At 37.5% G+C, this 16,323-nt stretch overlaps 1 protein-coding gene across 2 annotated transcripts in view; it reads left to right on the top strand.

Moving 5' to 3' along the window:
• The first annotated feature begins 962 nt into the window (after positions 1 to 962).
• The window catches only part of PDGFD (platelet derived growth factor D), a 245,528-nt gene continuing 230,167 nt past the window's right edge, over positions 963 to 16,323 (top strand). For both annotated transcript variants that reach the window (XM_024570915.4, XM_024570914.4), the window contains exon 1: positions 963 to 1,410. In XM_024570915.4, the coding sequence (XP_024426683.2) occupies positions 1,287 to 1,410 (124 nt within the window). In that variant the 5' untranslated portion in view covers positions 963 to 1,286. The remainder of the gene's footprint in view (positions 1,411 to 16,323) is intronic.

Genomic DNA, 16,323 nt, shown 5'->3' with positions numbered 1-16,323 from the left:
GAGCAAAACCAAGAGTGAACAAACTATAATGTAACCTTTATGTATACCATAAGTAACCAAGAGTGCCATCAGGTAAATTTGGGGCTTTCAGGATGTTGTTATGTAGGTTCATCAACTGTAACAAATGTACCTCACGGATGGTGATGGTGACTACAGGAGAGGCTATATATGTGTGGACGCAGAGGGTATATGGAAATCTATATGTTCCACCCAATTTTGCAGTGAACATAAAACTGCTCTAAAATATAAAGTATTAATAAAAAACAATAATAATATTGGTCTTGAAATTGATTTCATAACCCACAAAACAACAGTTTGTGCAACACCGTTTTAGACAAAAATGACAAGAAATGAACTATATTAATCTTTGAGTGTGTGGAAAGAACACACATAAAACTAGCCTTGAGAATTTACTGTGCATGCACTTCACCCATGGGCCCATGACTACTAGAGCCCTGTGAGCTAGGAAGAACGGACTGCTGTTCTCCCTGAGAAATTAACCTTGACTCAGCTAAGGTCATACATACCCACTGAAGTTCAAAGGAAAGCACAGAATTGAGCTCCTTTGCAAGTGCATTTTTCCACTTTTTCACAGAGTGAAATCTTGGGTAAGTAGAACTAGTCAGGATTTATTGCAAACACCACTTCCAACGCCAGCCCCCTCCCCAAACCCCACTATCACCATGCCATGAACCTTAGCTTGTGGGTAAATGAGTCAGCCGCCCCTGCAGAAGCACTGGGATTCTACCTTCTCCCGTTTCCTCCTGGCCACCTTGTTCTGTGCTCCCTTTCTGATCTAACGTCTACAGTTAGGCCCAGGGTGGTGGGAAGAGTCCTGGCCCACTGTCAAACTGGGCATATTCACTTGCAGAGCGGGTTTCAGCCTGGCCGGGGGAGCTGGGCTGCTACTGCAGCTGAGAATCAGTGCGCGCAGCGCTGGGGCGGAGGACGCGGCTGCTCCACTATCCAGCCGTGGAACACAGAGCCGCCTGCCCCCTGCAGCCTGTGCTGCAGCCGCTGGCCACCGGAGGGGGCGAACAAACGTCAACCTGTTGTTTGTCCCGTCACCATTTATCAACTCTCAGCACTACAAGGAAGTGCGGCACCCACACGTGCTCAGAAAGTTCAGCATGCAGGAAGTTTGGGAGAGCTAGGCGATTAGCACAGCAGCCGGGCCAGCGCTGGGCGAGCGCAGGCGGCAGGAGCTTGGCGCAGCGCTGCGTCAGTCCCCGGAGCTTCTCCCGGATTTTTCTTAGAGCCACCGTGTCCCTCGGTAGCTGATCCCAATGCACCGGCTCATCCTCGTCTGCACTCTAGTCTGCGCAAACTTTTTCAGCTATCGGGACACTTCTGCAGCTCCACAGAGCGCCTCCATCAAAGCCTTGCGCAACGCCAACCTCAGACGAGATGGTAAGAGGCTCAGATTTTATTTTTTTTAATTAAAAAAAATCACTTTTTGTTGTCATTGACTCTCCACCTCCTCGTCCCCCCCCCCCCCCCATCTTTATTCTCTCTCTCCAAATCTTTCATGTGGTGAATGTATTGTGCTGGAGAGATTTCTGCTTGTCTGCAGACCTGAGACAGCCGCTCTTCCCGAAATGGGACTGAGTGGTGTAGGATGCGTGCTGCAGGGGATCCAGTGGGTCAGGTGGCTCATCTCCATCCACTCTAGAGAAGTCATCTTGATGTCCAGGAGTCACTGATACCAGAACAACGGAGTTGCAGAAAGTTTCAGGCTGCGCCGCCCATCGGTCAAGCTCTTAACCTTTTGAACTTGAAAGTCGGATAGATAGGGCATTTATAATAAATAGGTGGAGGGACTCGAGAATGACTTTCTCCGGGTGATTTAATTTTTATTTTTTAGTGGGGGGAGAAGGAATGATGCATTTCAATCTCTCAGTCACTTCTGGGACAGAGTGACAACTGTATATTATTTATTTTGAGGAGATGGCTGTGTGCAGCATGTTGCCCATTCTGTCCCCAGGGTGACTTTCCCACTGCGGTTCCAAGTGGCTCAGAAACTCGGAGTCTGGGAGAATAGGGGTATAGGGTACCATGTGTACCACAAGGGTGCTGGGTTGCTGCCTCAGTTTTCTTACACAGAAGGCTTTCCAACTGTTTGCAAAAAGCAAAGCTCTTTAACCATCTATTCTAAGCAAGGTCCCAGGCAGACTTGTTTGTTTTCCTTCACTCTGGAGAACACCTGGGTCATCAGGTCCCAGAGATTTTAATTGAGTTTATTTATTTTCTGGACCTCCACCAAGATCTGAAGTTGATTTACTTCTCAATTCTCAACTTCCGCTGATGTTGCCAGTATTTTGCAGCTGTTTCTGTCACCTACCTGAACTGACCTATAGACTTGTATTTTTCCTTCATCAGTAACATCTTTTTCTTCCTCTGCTCGCTTAAACTTCTAACACATCCCCAGAGGAGATCACCAAGCTAACCTTAATGGGGTCACTGTTTGAGTTGGCGATATTTGACTGTTCTCTGGTAAACTCATATTAGCCACCTTATTCCCTTAGCAGTTTCTTTCTTGGTATGTCCTTAACTTGGACTTCACTGAAAGCCTTTTTAACTTTGAAACAAATGAACAGAAAAAACTTTATTATGTTTTCCAATGACAACTGGACTGTGGATTTCAGTATGTTCAAGTCATCTGAAGTGGTATTTGTGTGTAGAGGCTGTAGGAGGCCATAGAGTCGACTCCTGACCAGAAGATCCCCCTATTTTATAGAATTACTTTATTACGGCGTCTTTCTTATAACTTTCCAACTTAGTTAAAACACAAAATATTCTTATTAAACTTTCAAAAAAGGTTTAGGCTCAAGAACAATGTTTTATAGTTTTGTTCCTTTTGGAAACTCAGTACTGTTTCCAAAATGAACAGTCTTCTAGCTGAGTTTTAGTTTTGTTAATGTTTGCACTTTATATGCCCTTTCAGCTGCACAGAGTAAAATGCCATTTATAATTTGCATGACTTCATAGCCATAATTTTGTAATCTTTGGCCTCTCAGTATCAGTTACAAGAAGTCAAGGACAGAATATGAAAAGTATGTAACCATTGCCCATTAACCCAAAATTCCAACTAAAACCAAGTCATGCAGCTCATAATATTTTTTGGGGAAAAGAATAATCTCACTTTACTTTTCTATGTAAAAACTCTGTCTAGTCTATATGACAAATGATTTGTTTTATCAAAATTCTTAAAACTATCCTGGATTTATTTCTTCATATTTTAGCTAAGACCCTTTTACAACTACTCTAACAGTAGGCACACACATGCATACACACATTTATTAGATTGTTTGATACTTTTCTTAATGTCAGTCTCTTCTTATAAATAAGACAGAGAAAGGGGAAAAGCTAGTTTAATTAAAAGAAAATTGTTATATACAGAGTGAAAAATTTTAACTCTCATAATGTGTGGTTAGCTTGGGGAATCTTCAAATGGCAGATTATTCTTAAGTGTTATAGAGCATTCATCTCAAAGAGAGGTGATATTGCCCCACAGGGTCAAAATTGGATCTTAGGATGTGAAAGAAATCTTTGATGCTACAATGGTGTGTGGTCCTCCAAAGGGCCAGTACATACAAGCAAATTAGCAGTCTATCTGTACTGCTACTATTTCATAGGGAGGGGATGTGATTAGGGAAAAAAATCTAAAAAGGCTTCTTAAATGGATATTGACAGTAATGTAAAAAAATTGAGAAACATTGCCATAGAGTTTGGGGAAGAGAGTAAGAATAGAGGGTCTTTGAAAAAGTCTAGACATTGTCTGGAAAAATCTTAATAACGTCAGTGAGCTGACAAGAGAAAGTAACTTATTAAATTAAACCTTTGTTCTGATTCCAGATATTTTCAACTTGTCCCAAAGTTTCTTAATGCCTCACTAAGAAGACCATTTTCTCAATCTTTTGACTATTGGATTAAGATAGGGTATAAACTTGGGAAGGGCATGGACATGGAATATAATGAGGTGAAATATATTAGGGTCTTTAGATGACCTGACCCTCAGATTTCAAATGGTAAAAAACAAAACCAACACAACAACAAAAAATTAGACATGACCCTTGAATAGGGGTTTTAGAAACCATTACCTAATGCTGGAACTATCATTCCACTTGAGTGCCATTGATTTCTCCCTGTTGACCCTGTTAGCTGCTAGCTAGTGTCAGGGTTAAGAAAGGAACAAAGAAGGCAGGCATATTGTCCTGGGCCTGAGGTGGGATGGGTCCTGTCCATCCTGATGACAAAAAACAACTTCTTTTTGATCTACCTGTACTTAATAGCACCAGATAACTGTACTAGCTAAGAAATGATACAGGAATAAAGTATAAGGTTGATAAATAATATAATTTCCTTCTATCCAGTGTAGCAGACGGGTCTGCTGATACCTCTTGGCCTTCCTGAATTCTTTGTTGTATTATATAGTGGACCCTTGAACAACTTGGATATTAGGGTTGTCAACCCTGCCTCAGTCAAAAATCTGAATATAACTTATGACTCCCAAAACCTTAACTACTAATAGCGACCTGTTGGACGGAAGCCTTACTGATAACATAAACAACCAATTAACACACGTTTTGCATTATATGTATTATATACTGTATTTTTACAATAAAGTAAGCTAGACAAAATTATTAAAAATTATTAGGAGGAGAAAATAGATTTACAGTATTTATTTTTTAAAAGATTTTATTTATTCATTTTTAGAAAGAGGGGAAGAGAAGGAGAAAGAGAGAGAGAGAAATATCAATGTGTGGTTGCCTCTCACATGCCCTGTACTGGGGACCTGGCCTACAACCCAGGCATGTGCCCTGACTAGTAATCGAACTGATGACCCTTTGGTTCACAGCCCGTGCTCAATCCACTGAGTTACACCAGCCAGGGCAGATTTACAGTATTTATTGACAAACCTCCGTGTGTAAGTGGACTTGTGCAGCTCAAACCCATGTCGTTCAAGGGTCAACTGTTCCTTGTTCTAAAAGGAACACCTGTAGAGCCCTTCTCAGCACCTGCACAGTAGCTGAAGCTGACTCAGTGGAGGGCGGTGGTTCAATGTGGTCTCTGCATCCAAGAGGAAACTAGGTTCTACAGCTAAGGGGATTAACATTAGTTTGCAGTAATTAATTGAATATTTATACTTCCTTATATCATATTTATAATTTTTTTCTCAAACTGATTTACTTTTGGTGTCTTTTTCTTGATTCACCTCTTGGCACAGAGAATAATCTTCATTTGGCAAAGCAACCACATATGACCGCGTATTCTTATTTTAGTGCCTATGCACTTGGTTTTTGTAATAAAAACTGGCCAGAACTAGTATTGCTCAGAGTGCGGATCATGAAGTATAAAGGTAGTAATTAACTGACAGCATTACTTACTTATTTTAAAATCAAACTAGATAGAACTTCCTGCTGAGGGGTTTAAAAATACAAAATTACTCTTCACTTTCTTGACCTATTGTTGCTTTCAGAAACTACAAGCGTCAGGTTGTTTAATATTCTAGTGTTTGAATCATCTATTACATTATCATTATCTAGTGACAGGCCTGCAATTTCAGTGATTGAGTCTTAGATTTTTAAGTATTCAAGCTTGTTTCTTAAATAACGTGGGTTTCTGTGACCCTTATTGAGGACAGCACATAGACTTTGAGGCAACGATCAAAGCTTAAAGGGAAAGCGATAAAGCAGAGGACAATAAAACAAATTAAAGCATCTGAAAGCTAAGAATCAGATTAGTGTCTAAATAATACGTTCTTTTGTGTCTGTATTTCTGTTCAAGTCTAAGGGTGTTAAAGCCTTGTGATCTTATGGAGCATAGTGGTGATGACATATTTTAAATGCAACATAGCTTTGACTTTCCATCATAGGTTACACTGTTTAATCGAGGTTCTTCTGAAGAGGCTGGTTCAGCCAGGTGTCCATATACTGTGTAATAGAAGGTGCCAGTAGGTTGTGAGTTATAGTAATGACTATAATGTATTCATTGGATAACAGTGATTTTTGTGAATGAAAGCAAAAGTTCGTTGTTTCGTAACAGGAGGATCAAACAATGGAGCAATGTCCCCAGAGTTACTGATACCTAATGGCCACCATAAGCATGCTGTCACAAAGGACTCTTGAGCATTATTCTAAGAGTCTGGGAGGATATGCATATTTATGTCACTGTCCTGGAGAGTTGAGTCATAATGCAAATCATTTTCCTTCTGGAACTGACTCTTGAGCTTTCTTTGCTGAATGATCTGGTTAGCATAAAAAGTCACTTTCTGAACACCTTAATAAAACTCTTCTTTGTGTTTAAATAAGAACATCTTTTAAGCAAACAGGTGTAGGCCATTTCTAACTCGTGTGTGCCACATCATTTCTGTAGTGCACTAGTCTTTACAAAAGATCAAGTTGGCCTTTAAGAAGAGATGCGTTACCCTTTGCACTTCCCGATACCTTTTAACGTCATCTCTACTCAGGTCATTCTTTACTTGATCTGGGCTGTCTAAAGATGACAGGACAAATAGTTCTTTAACCTGAAGTCTGCCACTGACTCTACTGTAACTATTATTCATTTAATTAACAATTACTTATTGCATCTCTAATGTCTTCAGCTTTCTGGGTCAGATGTTCAGTTATAAAGTACATTATGAATGAAACAAACATGGTTTCTGACTTCTTGAAGTCTGTGGTCTAGTGGGCAATATTGAAAAATAAGAACTTTGTTTTAGAGTATTGTAATTGTGTCTCAGATGCACTCTGGAGAGTCCCAAGATTCTCAAGAAGTTCCTTAAAGGTCAGCACACGCATGCTGGGAAGCTGAACATATATAACTTCAGGTTCTCCCCGCTTCTTCAACAGAACAGTTCCATGTATCTCCCCATTTCTGTTTCACATATTTGAATTCATTCTAAGAATTTTATTCCAAAAAAATGTATTTCACAGATTGAAAACCATGAAACCAGTGAATATAGTGTGATTGACGCTTTAATAGAGAAAATGCATAAAGAGGTTGAAATTCACAAGATGAACCTAAATAACATACATTTTAGGGATTGTAGAAGGCTTCTTGGAGGAAGTGATGTCTAAACTGGGGAATGAAAAATGAGAAGGATTCAAAAAGTTGATGGCAGTGAGGAAGGAGGGTGGAGTTTCCTAGTGCAGGGAATAGCACTTGCCAAGATTTGGAGATGAGAATATAGGTAAGCAAGTGTCCACTGGTGAAAGGCCTGGGAGGTAATGTTAAGGAGTTTGGCAGTCATCCTGAGGGCAAGGGGAAGCCACTGAAAGACTTAATTTAGGGAAAGATATGGCCCGTTCTGTGTTTGAATGCTGAGTGCTGTAGTGTTTCTGAGAAGTCAGCCAGGCCGGTGCTGTGATCAAGACCAGGCTGTCGACACCTCCGCTGCCTGAGGGGCATTGACACGGAATTTATTTTCATTGCGATAGTGGAGGACATGCCTGACTTTCCTTGTCTGAAATCTCCGAATATTAGGTGCTCAGTGCCTCAGAACATCACTGAAGTTTCCTCACCCTGGACACCCCTCTGCAGCTAAGCACACCACGTATTAGAAATTGTTACGTGTATCTGAGGTCTCATGAGATAATGTAAATCCTGAAAGTAACCTGTCTAGTTTTGACAATATTTTAAATTATTTCAAACTTATAAATTTCAGAATTAGTACAATTTAAAAGGGAGCATTTTTGCATTAACTCTTTTAAAAATTATTTATTCGAGAGAGAAAGAGAGAGAGAGAGAGAAATGTTGATTTGTTGTTCCCCTTATTTATGCATTCATCGGTTGCTTCCTGTATGAGCCCTCAATGGGCATCGAATCTGCAACCTTGCATTGGGGATGACACCCTAACCACTGAGCTATCTGGCCAGATCGCATTTATTCTTGTGGGGACAATTTACCAAAAAGCTACAGGCGGGTAACCTATAATAGCAAAAAGGAAAGAATCCAAGACAAACACAGCAGCAGAAATGCCCTCCCCACACAATATTTCAGAGTCAGATGTAAGTCGTAAATAAAGGAACAGGACAATGAGACACTAAGAATGCACAAGTACGCAGACAGGAGGCAATATTTTCTTCTGAGGATTTTTTTCCAGAACTGTAATGAAGCAAACCTTGTTTCTTACAAGTGTTGATGATACATATAAAAATATATCTTTGCTCTTCATCTTGATATGCAAACATCTATATATTAAATTTAATATTAATCAATTAATACTGTGTTTTGTACTACGTGAAAATTAGAGGTTTTGTATAATTGGGAGATGCAGAGGTCTGTGCAAGGCATGTGACCTGTCTTTCATCACAACGAGGGATTTTTCTCAGATTTTAGATTTTTTACTTGAGCACTTTTTTGTAGAGTGTTTATGAACACATAGTTTGGGGTACAGTGCTTGGCCTATAAAAGTGAGCCAAACATGATTTGAGAGCTTGTGTATTAAGATTCTTGATTTTTGACATTTGAAATCTAACATGCCTTCTTTGGACTGAGGGAGCTTAATGACAATTGCTGGGTGTAAGCTATGAGCAGGGGTTGAATATGCTATGTCAGTTTTGAACCAGTCATTTCAGACCCAATTGTGAGAAGCTGCTGACAAGTTTTGCATTTCACTAAAACATTTAATAAGCAATCTAGCATCAGCCTACTTCTATAGAATTTAGCTATTCAGCAAACTCAGCTATGTAAAACACAACCAAATGAACTAATAAATATGCAACAAATTCACTTAAAAGCCAAAATTAGTGTCACAAACTATATAAATGAGTTCATAAAGTTCATGTGGTAAACATTAAAAGACCATTTGCCTTTACTTCCCATGTAATTTCATCCCACTTGCTTATGTGATTTCCATATTCACAGCAGAATAGGAGCTTGCAATTAGATTAGCAGCTAGCGGGACAGCTTCAAGTTCTCACACTATCAGCACTGAGAAGTGACAGCTAGTAGTTTTCTTGCCTCCTCTTACATTTTCAATTTTTGAAAAGCATTCTTAAGACCTAAGCAAGCACAGCTGGCATAGACTTCTTATTAAATGCAGTGAACAATGTAGTAACCAGCTATGAACTGAATGTTTCTGTTGCCCCTTAAATTCATACCTTGGAATCAATAAGCCCCAGTGTGATGATAATAGAAAGAGGAACCTCTGGGAATTGATTATATTATGAGGGCAGAGTCCTCAGGAATGGGATTAGTGCCCTTATGAAAGAGACACCAAAGAGATCCCTCCTTCGCCCATATGAGGATATAACAACAACAACAACAAAAAAAACATTGAATCTACTGGCACCACAATCTTGGACTCTAGAACTATAAGAAATACATTTCTGTTCTTGGTAAGTCACTCAGTCTATAGTATTTCTTATAACAGCCCAAATGGACTAAGAGTCAACCTATTTCCCTATGTCTCCACAGAATCATTACTTTATAGCCCAGTAAAATTGTTGATATTTTTAATGATGTCTTTGAATCATAAAGTTTAGATTACATTTCTGTTAGGTTTATCAAGATCATAAATTGGAAGTGGTATTATCTTAAGCATGCATGTAAACTATGAAAATTACAGGCTCACTTTGACAGCCTTGTGAAAAATAACCATAGTAGCCTGATGATAATGCACTGTTGTTATCATTCTTTTAGTGGTAACTGATAGATTTGTATTAGTCAAGAGGGAGATAAGGAGGGATTTCTACCAGTATTTCAGATTAGATTCTATTGGGATTAGAATTTTTATAACTTGAATGAAGACATGAAAACACATCTCCCAAACTTGCATATTTTAGCTGGAAAGTATAGTTCATGGGTTAGATTAGATGCCGAGGTTGGCTGACTTTTTCTGTACAGGGACAAATAGCAAATATTTTCTGCTTTGGGGGACATAAGTTCTCTGTTGCAAATACTCACCTGTGCCATTGTAGCATGAAATCAGCTATAGAAATTACATAAATGAATATAGAAATTACATAAATGGTGTAGCTCTGTTTCAATAAAACAGTATTTACAAAAATAGGCAGTGAGCCTACAGACTACAGTTTGCTGATTACTGGATTAGAGAATCCACGTACTCTTAGGTTGAAATGATGGACTTATCCTCTTAAAATGAAATTCAACAGGGATAAGTGCAAAATCTAGCTCATTGGCTACAAAATAAAAACATCTACATAATTATAAAATGAAATAACTTGAATTAACACCAGCTTATGCAATAATAGATTAGATAGATAGGGAGATAATAGATACAGAGTACCTTTATTTACTAACTGGTTTAGTTGGGTAAAGCTATGCTTCAACAAATGAAGTAGTTGCTAACCAATAATAACATCAACAGTGTAAACCTCGTAGTTTGCACTAATAACTTATTTCAGGGTCAGAGTCAGCAGTGCTCTTAAAAGTTAGTTGCATATGTGGGTGATTTCTCTCCTGTGCACGATTGTGCCTCTTTCTGACTCCCTCAACCCTGCGACCTAACCCACAGAGTTTACTTCTACTGTTTTTAAACTTCCCTTCTTATTGGCTCCATCTTCTCACCAACACATATGTTCAAGTTTCCTTGCATCCTCCCATAGCATATATAAGGAGTTCTACTGTTTCTCTTCAAGTCATCACCATATTTACTTCTTCAGTCTCACTACAGCTCACTGTCTTTACTTACTCTCTTCTTTCCCCTTTGCAACTTAGTCATCTCCGCTGCTCCACTCAACCTCTCTGGGTGAGGTCACTATAATTTGTAACCTCCTCTGTGATCAGGAGGTCTTCTCTTGAAATGTTCTCTTCCCTTGGCTTGACACTGCCCTTTCTTTGTCTCAAGTACCCCTAAATTATGCTTTATTTATTTAATTTTTATGTATTGATTTTTGAGAGAGAGAGAGATGGACAGAGAGAAACAGAAAGAGAGACATAAGGTGTTCCACTTACTAATGTGTTCATTGGCTGATTCTTGTATGTGCCCTGTACAGAGATCGAACTGCAACCTGGCGCACTGGGACAATGCTCTAACCAACTGAGCTACCCAGCCAGGGCCCCTGAATGACATGTTTTGATGGTGATAGAAATAAAGCCAGAACTACTGAATACTTACTTATTTTAGGTTCTTTGGAGTAGCAAAATTAAAGAAGGCTTTAAAAAGTATATTTTATGTTTTGTTCTATCCCTGTAACCATTATGAACAGTGAAAGATCTTAGATGAATGAGGGTCTTGTGACTATAAAAAGAAAGAGCATCTGAAATAACAAATAATGTCATATTATATGAGCTATCAAGTTCTATAACTGCAACATTTTTTAGTATATAGGCATAAAGAGATATATAATCTTATAATATTTAAAATAATAGGATATTTATAACAATAGAAAATGACATTGAACACACATAGATCTTTTTTATATCATTTACTTTTTATTTATTTAGTTAGTTAGTTAGTTTTTCTCTCCTTGGCGGGGTCTTCATCATCCTGTGCGCCCTAAAAATACTGGTATATTTTTTAAGCTTGTGACCTTAGCCTTATCTCTTCACTTTCCCTCTGATAGTCTCCATTGTCCAAATGATCAGCTGCTACTTATGTGCCAATGTGCTGTGATTCAACATTTACTGCCTCCTTACTGAGTTCTCCATCTGCCTTCTTACTTCACTACTTGAGGTCTACAGTGGGTGATCTTACTGGTATTTAAAGTAAACTCTTCATTCAGTAGTCTTCAGAGTAAAGTAGTTTTTTATTGTCCATTTTTAAAATATTTTAAAATAATAATTATTTTCTCAATATTAGGATATTCATCCAGTGAGGCATTCCTAAACAGTACTAACCTTTTTGTTGTCATTGTCCTTCCCAGCACATTATAGTTGTTTTTGAGTGAACTGTTGAGTGCGTGTACTGACCAGGTATCACGTTTTATACAGAGGAATTTCACCATTCTATGTACCTTTTCTGACTCCTAAACCTCCCCATTTATAACTGACTACTCCTCTATTTTTCCACATTTCCATCATAGGTCTTACAATGATAGTATTTGCCTATCTTGCATCTGCTGATGTAAGCATAATTTCTGTACTTAACAGAGTCAGTCATCCTTGTTTTCCACTTCATTGCCTGGCACATCGGAGCAGCTCAATAAGGTTTGAAGAATCAGTGAATCATCAGCCAATTAGTGTCTTCTTTTTATGACTGATCTTTCGGCCACAGGAGCTCTCTCGCTATCAGATTGTAAATGAACGGGAGAAGGGATGTTTAAACTCTCAGTGCAGGGTGACTGTTAGGTTTCTGTTAACTGGTGGTTAATTATATCACTGAATAGGAAAGGGAATAGGAGAGGAAGAGCAGATAAGAAAAGGTCATGGAAATAGAAAAGTAATTTGTGGACACTAAGCTTTAGAAACTTGTGTTGTATTCATGTGGATAAACTCTAGAGGAAAGAGAGAAGTATTAATTTGCATAAAATACATGCCCAATAAACAGAGTAATCAACTCTCATGTTTTCAAAGTAAGTGATTTTTCTGATTGTGGGTATACGTGCTAATACCTGGTATTTCTTGAGTACTAGTAATTTATAATGGCTTTCTTAGCCATTACGAACAGTGGCTTGGTGGAAAGATTGGTTATGTTTCCAAAAGACTTCCTTGAGAATGCCGAGATCACACATACTTCAAGGCTGCTGCCTAGGCATAAGCGTGACATTTTGGGGTCAATTTTAGACTTATATTAATGAAATGTAGAGAATTTTCTACTGTCTTTTCTTACCCCACACCCCCAAAATAAGCCCCACACGTGCTTTGATTAGAATGAATCCTTTTTGGTACACATTTCCTTTCCAATATTAGTATTTGAGAACTATGTAAAGTTTCTACCACTTAATAAAAGTTTAAAAGAAAGAAATAAATGAAGGGTCAATAAACAATTCTTAAAGTGGAATCTTGATGATTAACTATAAAAGTGTAAGGGGAGATTACCTCCATTCTGTTTGAAAATGTATAAAGAAGATATCTTTACACTGTATGTTATTATACTGAGGAATAAAGGAGAGTTGCTATTGAACAAAAAAAGTATACATTTCATGTAAAAACAAGAAGTTTTTACTTCTCTTTCATTTCTGATTTTTGGGTCCTCTTTTTTTCTACATGCATCTGGTTAAAGGTTTATTAATCTTGTTTATTTTTTCAAAGAACCAGCTCTTGGTTTCATTGATCTTTTGTATTGCTTTTTGAGATTCTATTTCTTTTATTTCTGCTCTGATTTTTATTCTTTTCTTCCTTCTACTCAGTTTGGGCTTTGTTTGTTTTTCTTTTTCTAGTTCCTTTAAGTGAACATAGGTGTGTATATATTCTTACAAATTATTGTTTCAGGTTTTTTTTTCAGATATATTCCCAGAAGTATAATCACTGGGTCAAAAGGCAGATCCATTTTAATTTTTGAGGTAACTCCATACTGCTTTCCACAGAGGCTGCACCAATCTGCATTCCCACAGTGCACTAGGGCTCCCTTTTCTCCACATTCTCGCTAGCCCTTCTTGTTTGTTGATAATTAATGATAGTCATTCTGACCTGTGAGAAGTGATATCTCACTGTGATATTTGCATCTCTCTGATGATTAGTGACAGTAAGCATATTTTCATATGTCTATTAGCCATCTTCTGTTCTCTTTGGAGAAGTGTCTATTCAGTCTGTTGCCCATTTTTAAATGGATTATTATTATTTATTTTTTGGTGTTTAGTTGTGTACATTCTTATTTTTAATTATTTTTATTGTTGTTCAATTACACTTGTCCCAATTTTTCCCTCATTACTCTACTCTGCTCTACAGACCCCACTCCCACATTCAATCCTACCTCTGCTTGTCTTTGTCCATGGATCCCTTATACATGTTCCATGACTTGACTCTTTCCCTTCTTTCTCCCATTATCCCTCTCCCCCAACTCCTCTGGTCACTGTCAGTTTGTTCTTCATTTCCATGTCTCTGGTTCTATTTGCTAGCTTGTTCATTTTGTTGTTTAGGTTCCACTTATAGGTAACATCATATGGTATCTGTCTTTCGCCACCAGCCTTATTTCCCTTATCTCATTTATTTTGATCCACTCATTTACTGATGGGCACTTAGGGTGTTTCTAGCACTTGGCTACTGTAAATAATGCCACTATGAGCATAGGGTGCATAGGTTCTTTTGGATTGGTGTTTCAGGGTTCTTAGGGTATAATCCCAGCAGTGGAATCACTGGATAAAAAGGCAGTTCCATTTTTAGTTTTTTGAGGGTATTTCCACAGTGGCTGCATCAATCTGCATTCCCACCAACAGTGCACTAGGGTTCCCTTTCCTCCACAACCTCACCAGCACTTATTGTTAGTTGATTTGTTTCTCATGGCCATTCTGACCGATGTGAAGTGGTATCTCATTGTCGTTTTAATTTGCATCTCTCTGATGACTAATGATGTTGAACATCCCTTCATATGTCTCTGGGCCCTCTGTATGTCCTCCTTGGAGAAGTATCTCTGTTCAAGGCCTTTGCCCTTTTTTAAATTGGATTGTTTATCTTCCTGAGTGGAGTCATCTGAGTTCTTTATATATTTTGGAGATCAAAGTTCTTTATAAATTCTGATTATTAACCTTTTATAAGATGTATCATTCACGAATATTTCCCCCATAGAGTAGGTTGTCTTTTCATTTGGTTGATGGTTTCCTTTGCTATGAAAAAAAACATTAGTTTATTTTTGTTTCCTTTGCCTGAAGGGATGTATCAGAAAACATATCACTACAAGAAATGTCTGAGATTTTACTGTATATGTTTTCTTCTAGGATTTTTATGGTTTTATGACTTACATTTAAGTCTTTGATCCACTTTCAGTTTAATCTTCTGTGAAAGTAGTCGTTTCATTTTTTGTCATGTATCTGTTCAATTTTCTCAACACCATTTATTGAATAAACCGTATTTACCCCATTGTATGCTTTTCCCTTTTTTGTCAAACATTAACTAGCCATAAAGGCATGTATCTGGGCTTTCTCTTGTACCCCATTGATCTATCTGTCTGTTTTTATCCAGAACCATGCTGTTTTGATTACTGTGGCCTTGTAGTATAGTTTTATATCAGACAACATGATTTCTCCAGCTTTATTATTCTTTCCCAAGATTACTGAGGCTAGTTAGGGTCTTTTGTGGTTCCATATAAATTTTTGGAATATCTGTTCTAGTTCTGTAAAATATGCCATTGGTATCTTGATAGGAATTGCATTGAATCTACAGGTCACTTTGGGTGGTATGGCATTTTTAAAAATGTTAATTTTTCTTCTTCATGAACACATTATATGCTTTCACTTATTTGTATTTCTTCAATTTCTTTCTTCCATGTCTATAGTTTTCTGATTACAAGTCTTATATCCTTGGTTAAATTTATTTCTAAGTATTTTTGGTGCAATTTTAAATGGATTGTTTTCTTAGTTTCCCTTTCAAATAGTTCATTATTGGTTTAGAAAAATGCAACAGATTTCTGGATAATTATTTTGTATCTTGCTACTTTACTGAATTAATTTATCAATTCTAGTAGTGTTTTTGTGAAATCTTTAGGGTTCTCTATATACAGTATCATGTTATCTGAAATAATGAATTTTACTTCTTTCTTTCCAACATGGATGTCCTTTAGATCTTCTTGTCTAATTGCTTTTGGCTGAGACTTCCAGAACTGTGTTGAATAAGAGTGGAAAAATCAGATATCCTTGTCTTGTTCCTGACATTAAAGAAAACACTTTTAGTTTTTCTGTTAAGTATGATGTTGGGTATAGGTTTGTTATATATGGCCGTTAATATGTTGAAGTATATCCCCTCTCTTACCATTTTACTTTAGGTTTTATCAAAAATGAGTGCTGGATTTTTATCAAATGCTTTTTAGATATGATCAGGTGGTTTTTGTTCTTCATTTTGTTTATGTGGTATATCACATTTATTGATATACAGATATTGTACCAATCTTGCATCCCTGGAATATAGTCCACTTGATCACGGTGTATAATCTTTTCAATGTATTGCAGCATATAATTTGCAAATATTTTGTTGAGGATTTTAGCGTCTGTATTCATCAGAGATATTGGCCTATAATTTTCCTTCTTTCTTTCTTTTCTTTTTGTATATTCTTTATCTGATTATGGAACTAGGATAATGCTGGCCTCATAAAGTGTGATTAGAAATCTTCCTTCCTATTGAATTTTTTTTGTAATTTTGAGAAAAATAAGTCTCAGTTTTTTAATGTTTGGTGAATTTCTACTGTAAAGCCATTTAGTCCAGGACACTTGTTTGTTGGAGTTTTTTGATTACTGCTTCAATTTCATCAGTTGTAATTCAATTTTG

The sequence above is a fragment of the Desmodus rotundus genome, chromosome 5 (genome assembly GCF_022682495.2).
Source record: "Desmodus rotundus isolate HL8 chromosome 5, HLdesRot8A.1, whole genome shotgun sequence".
In the NCBI taxonomy this organism is placed as follows: Eukaryota; Metazoa; Chordata; class Mammalia; order Chiroptera; family Phyllostomidae; genus Desmodus; species Desmodus rotundus.
This window is presented reverse-complemented; position numbering and strand designations above follow the sequence as displayed.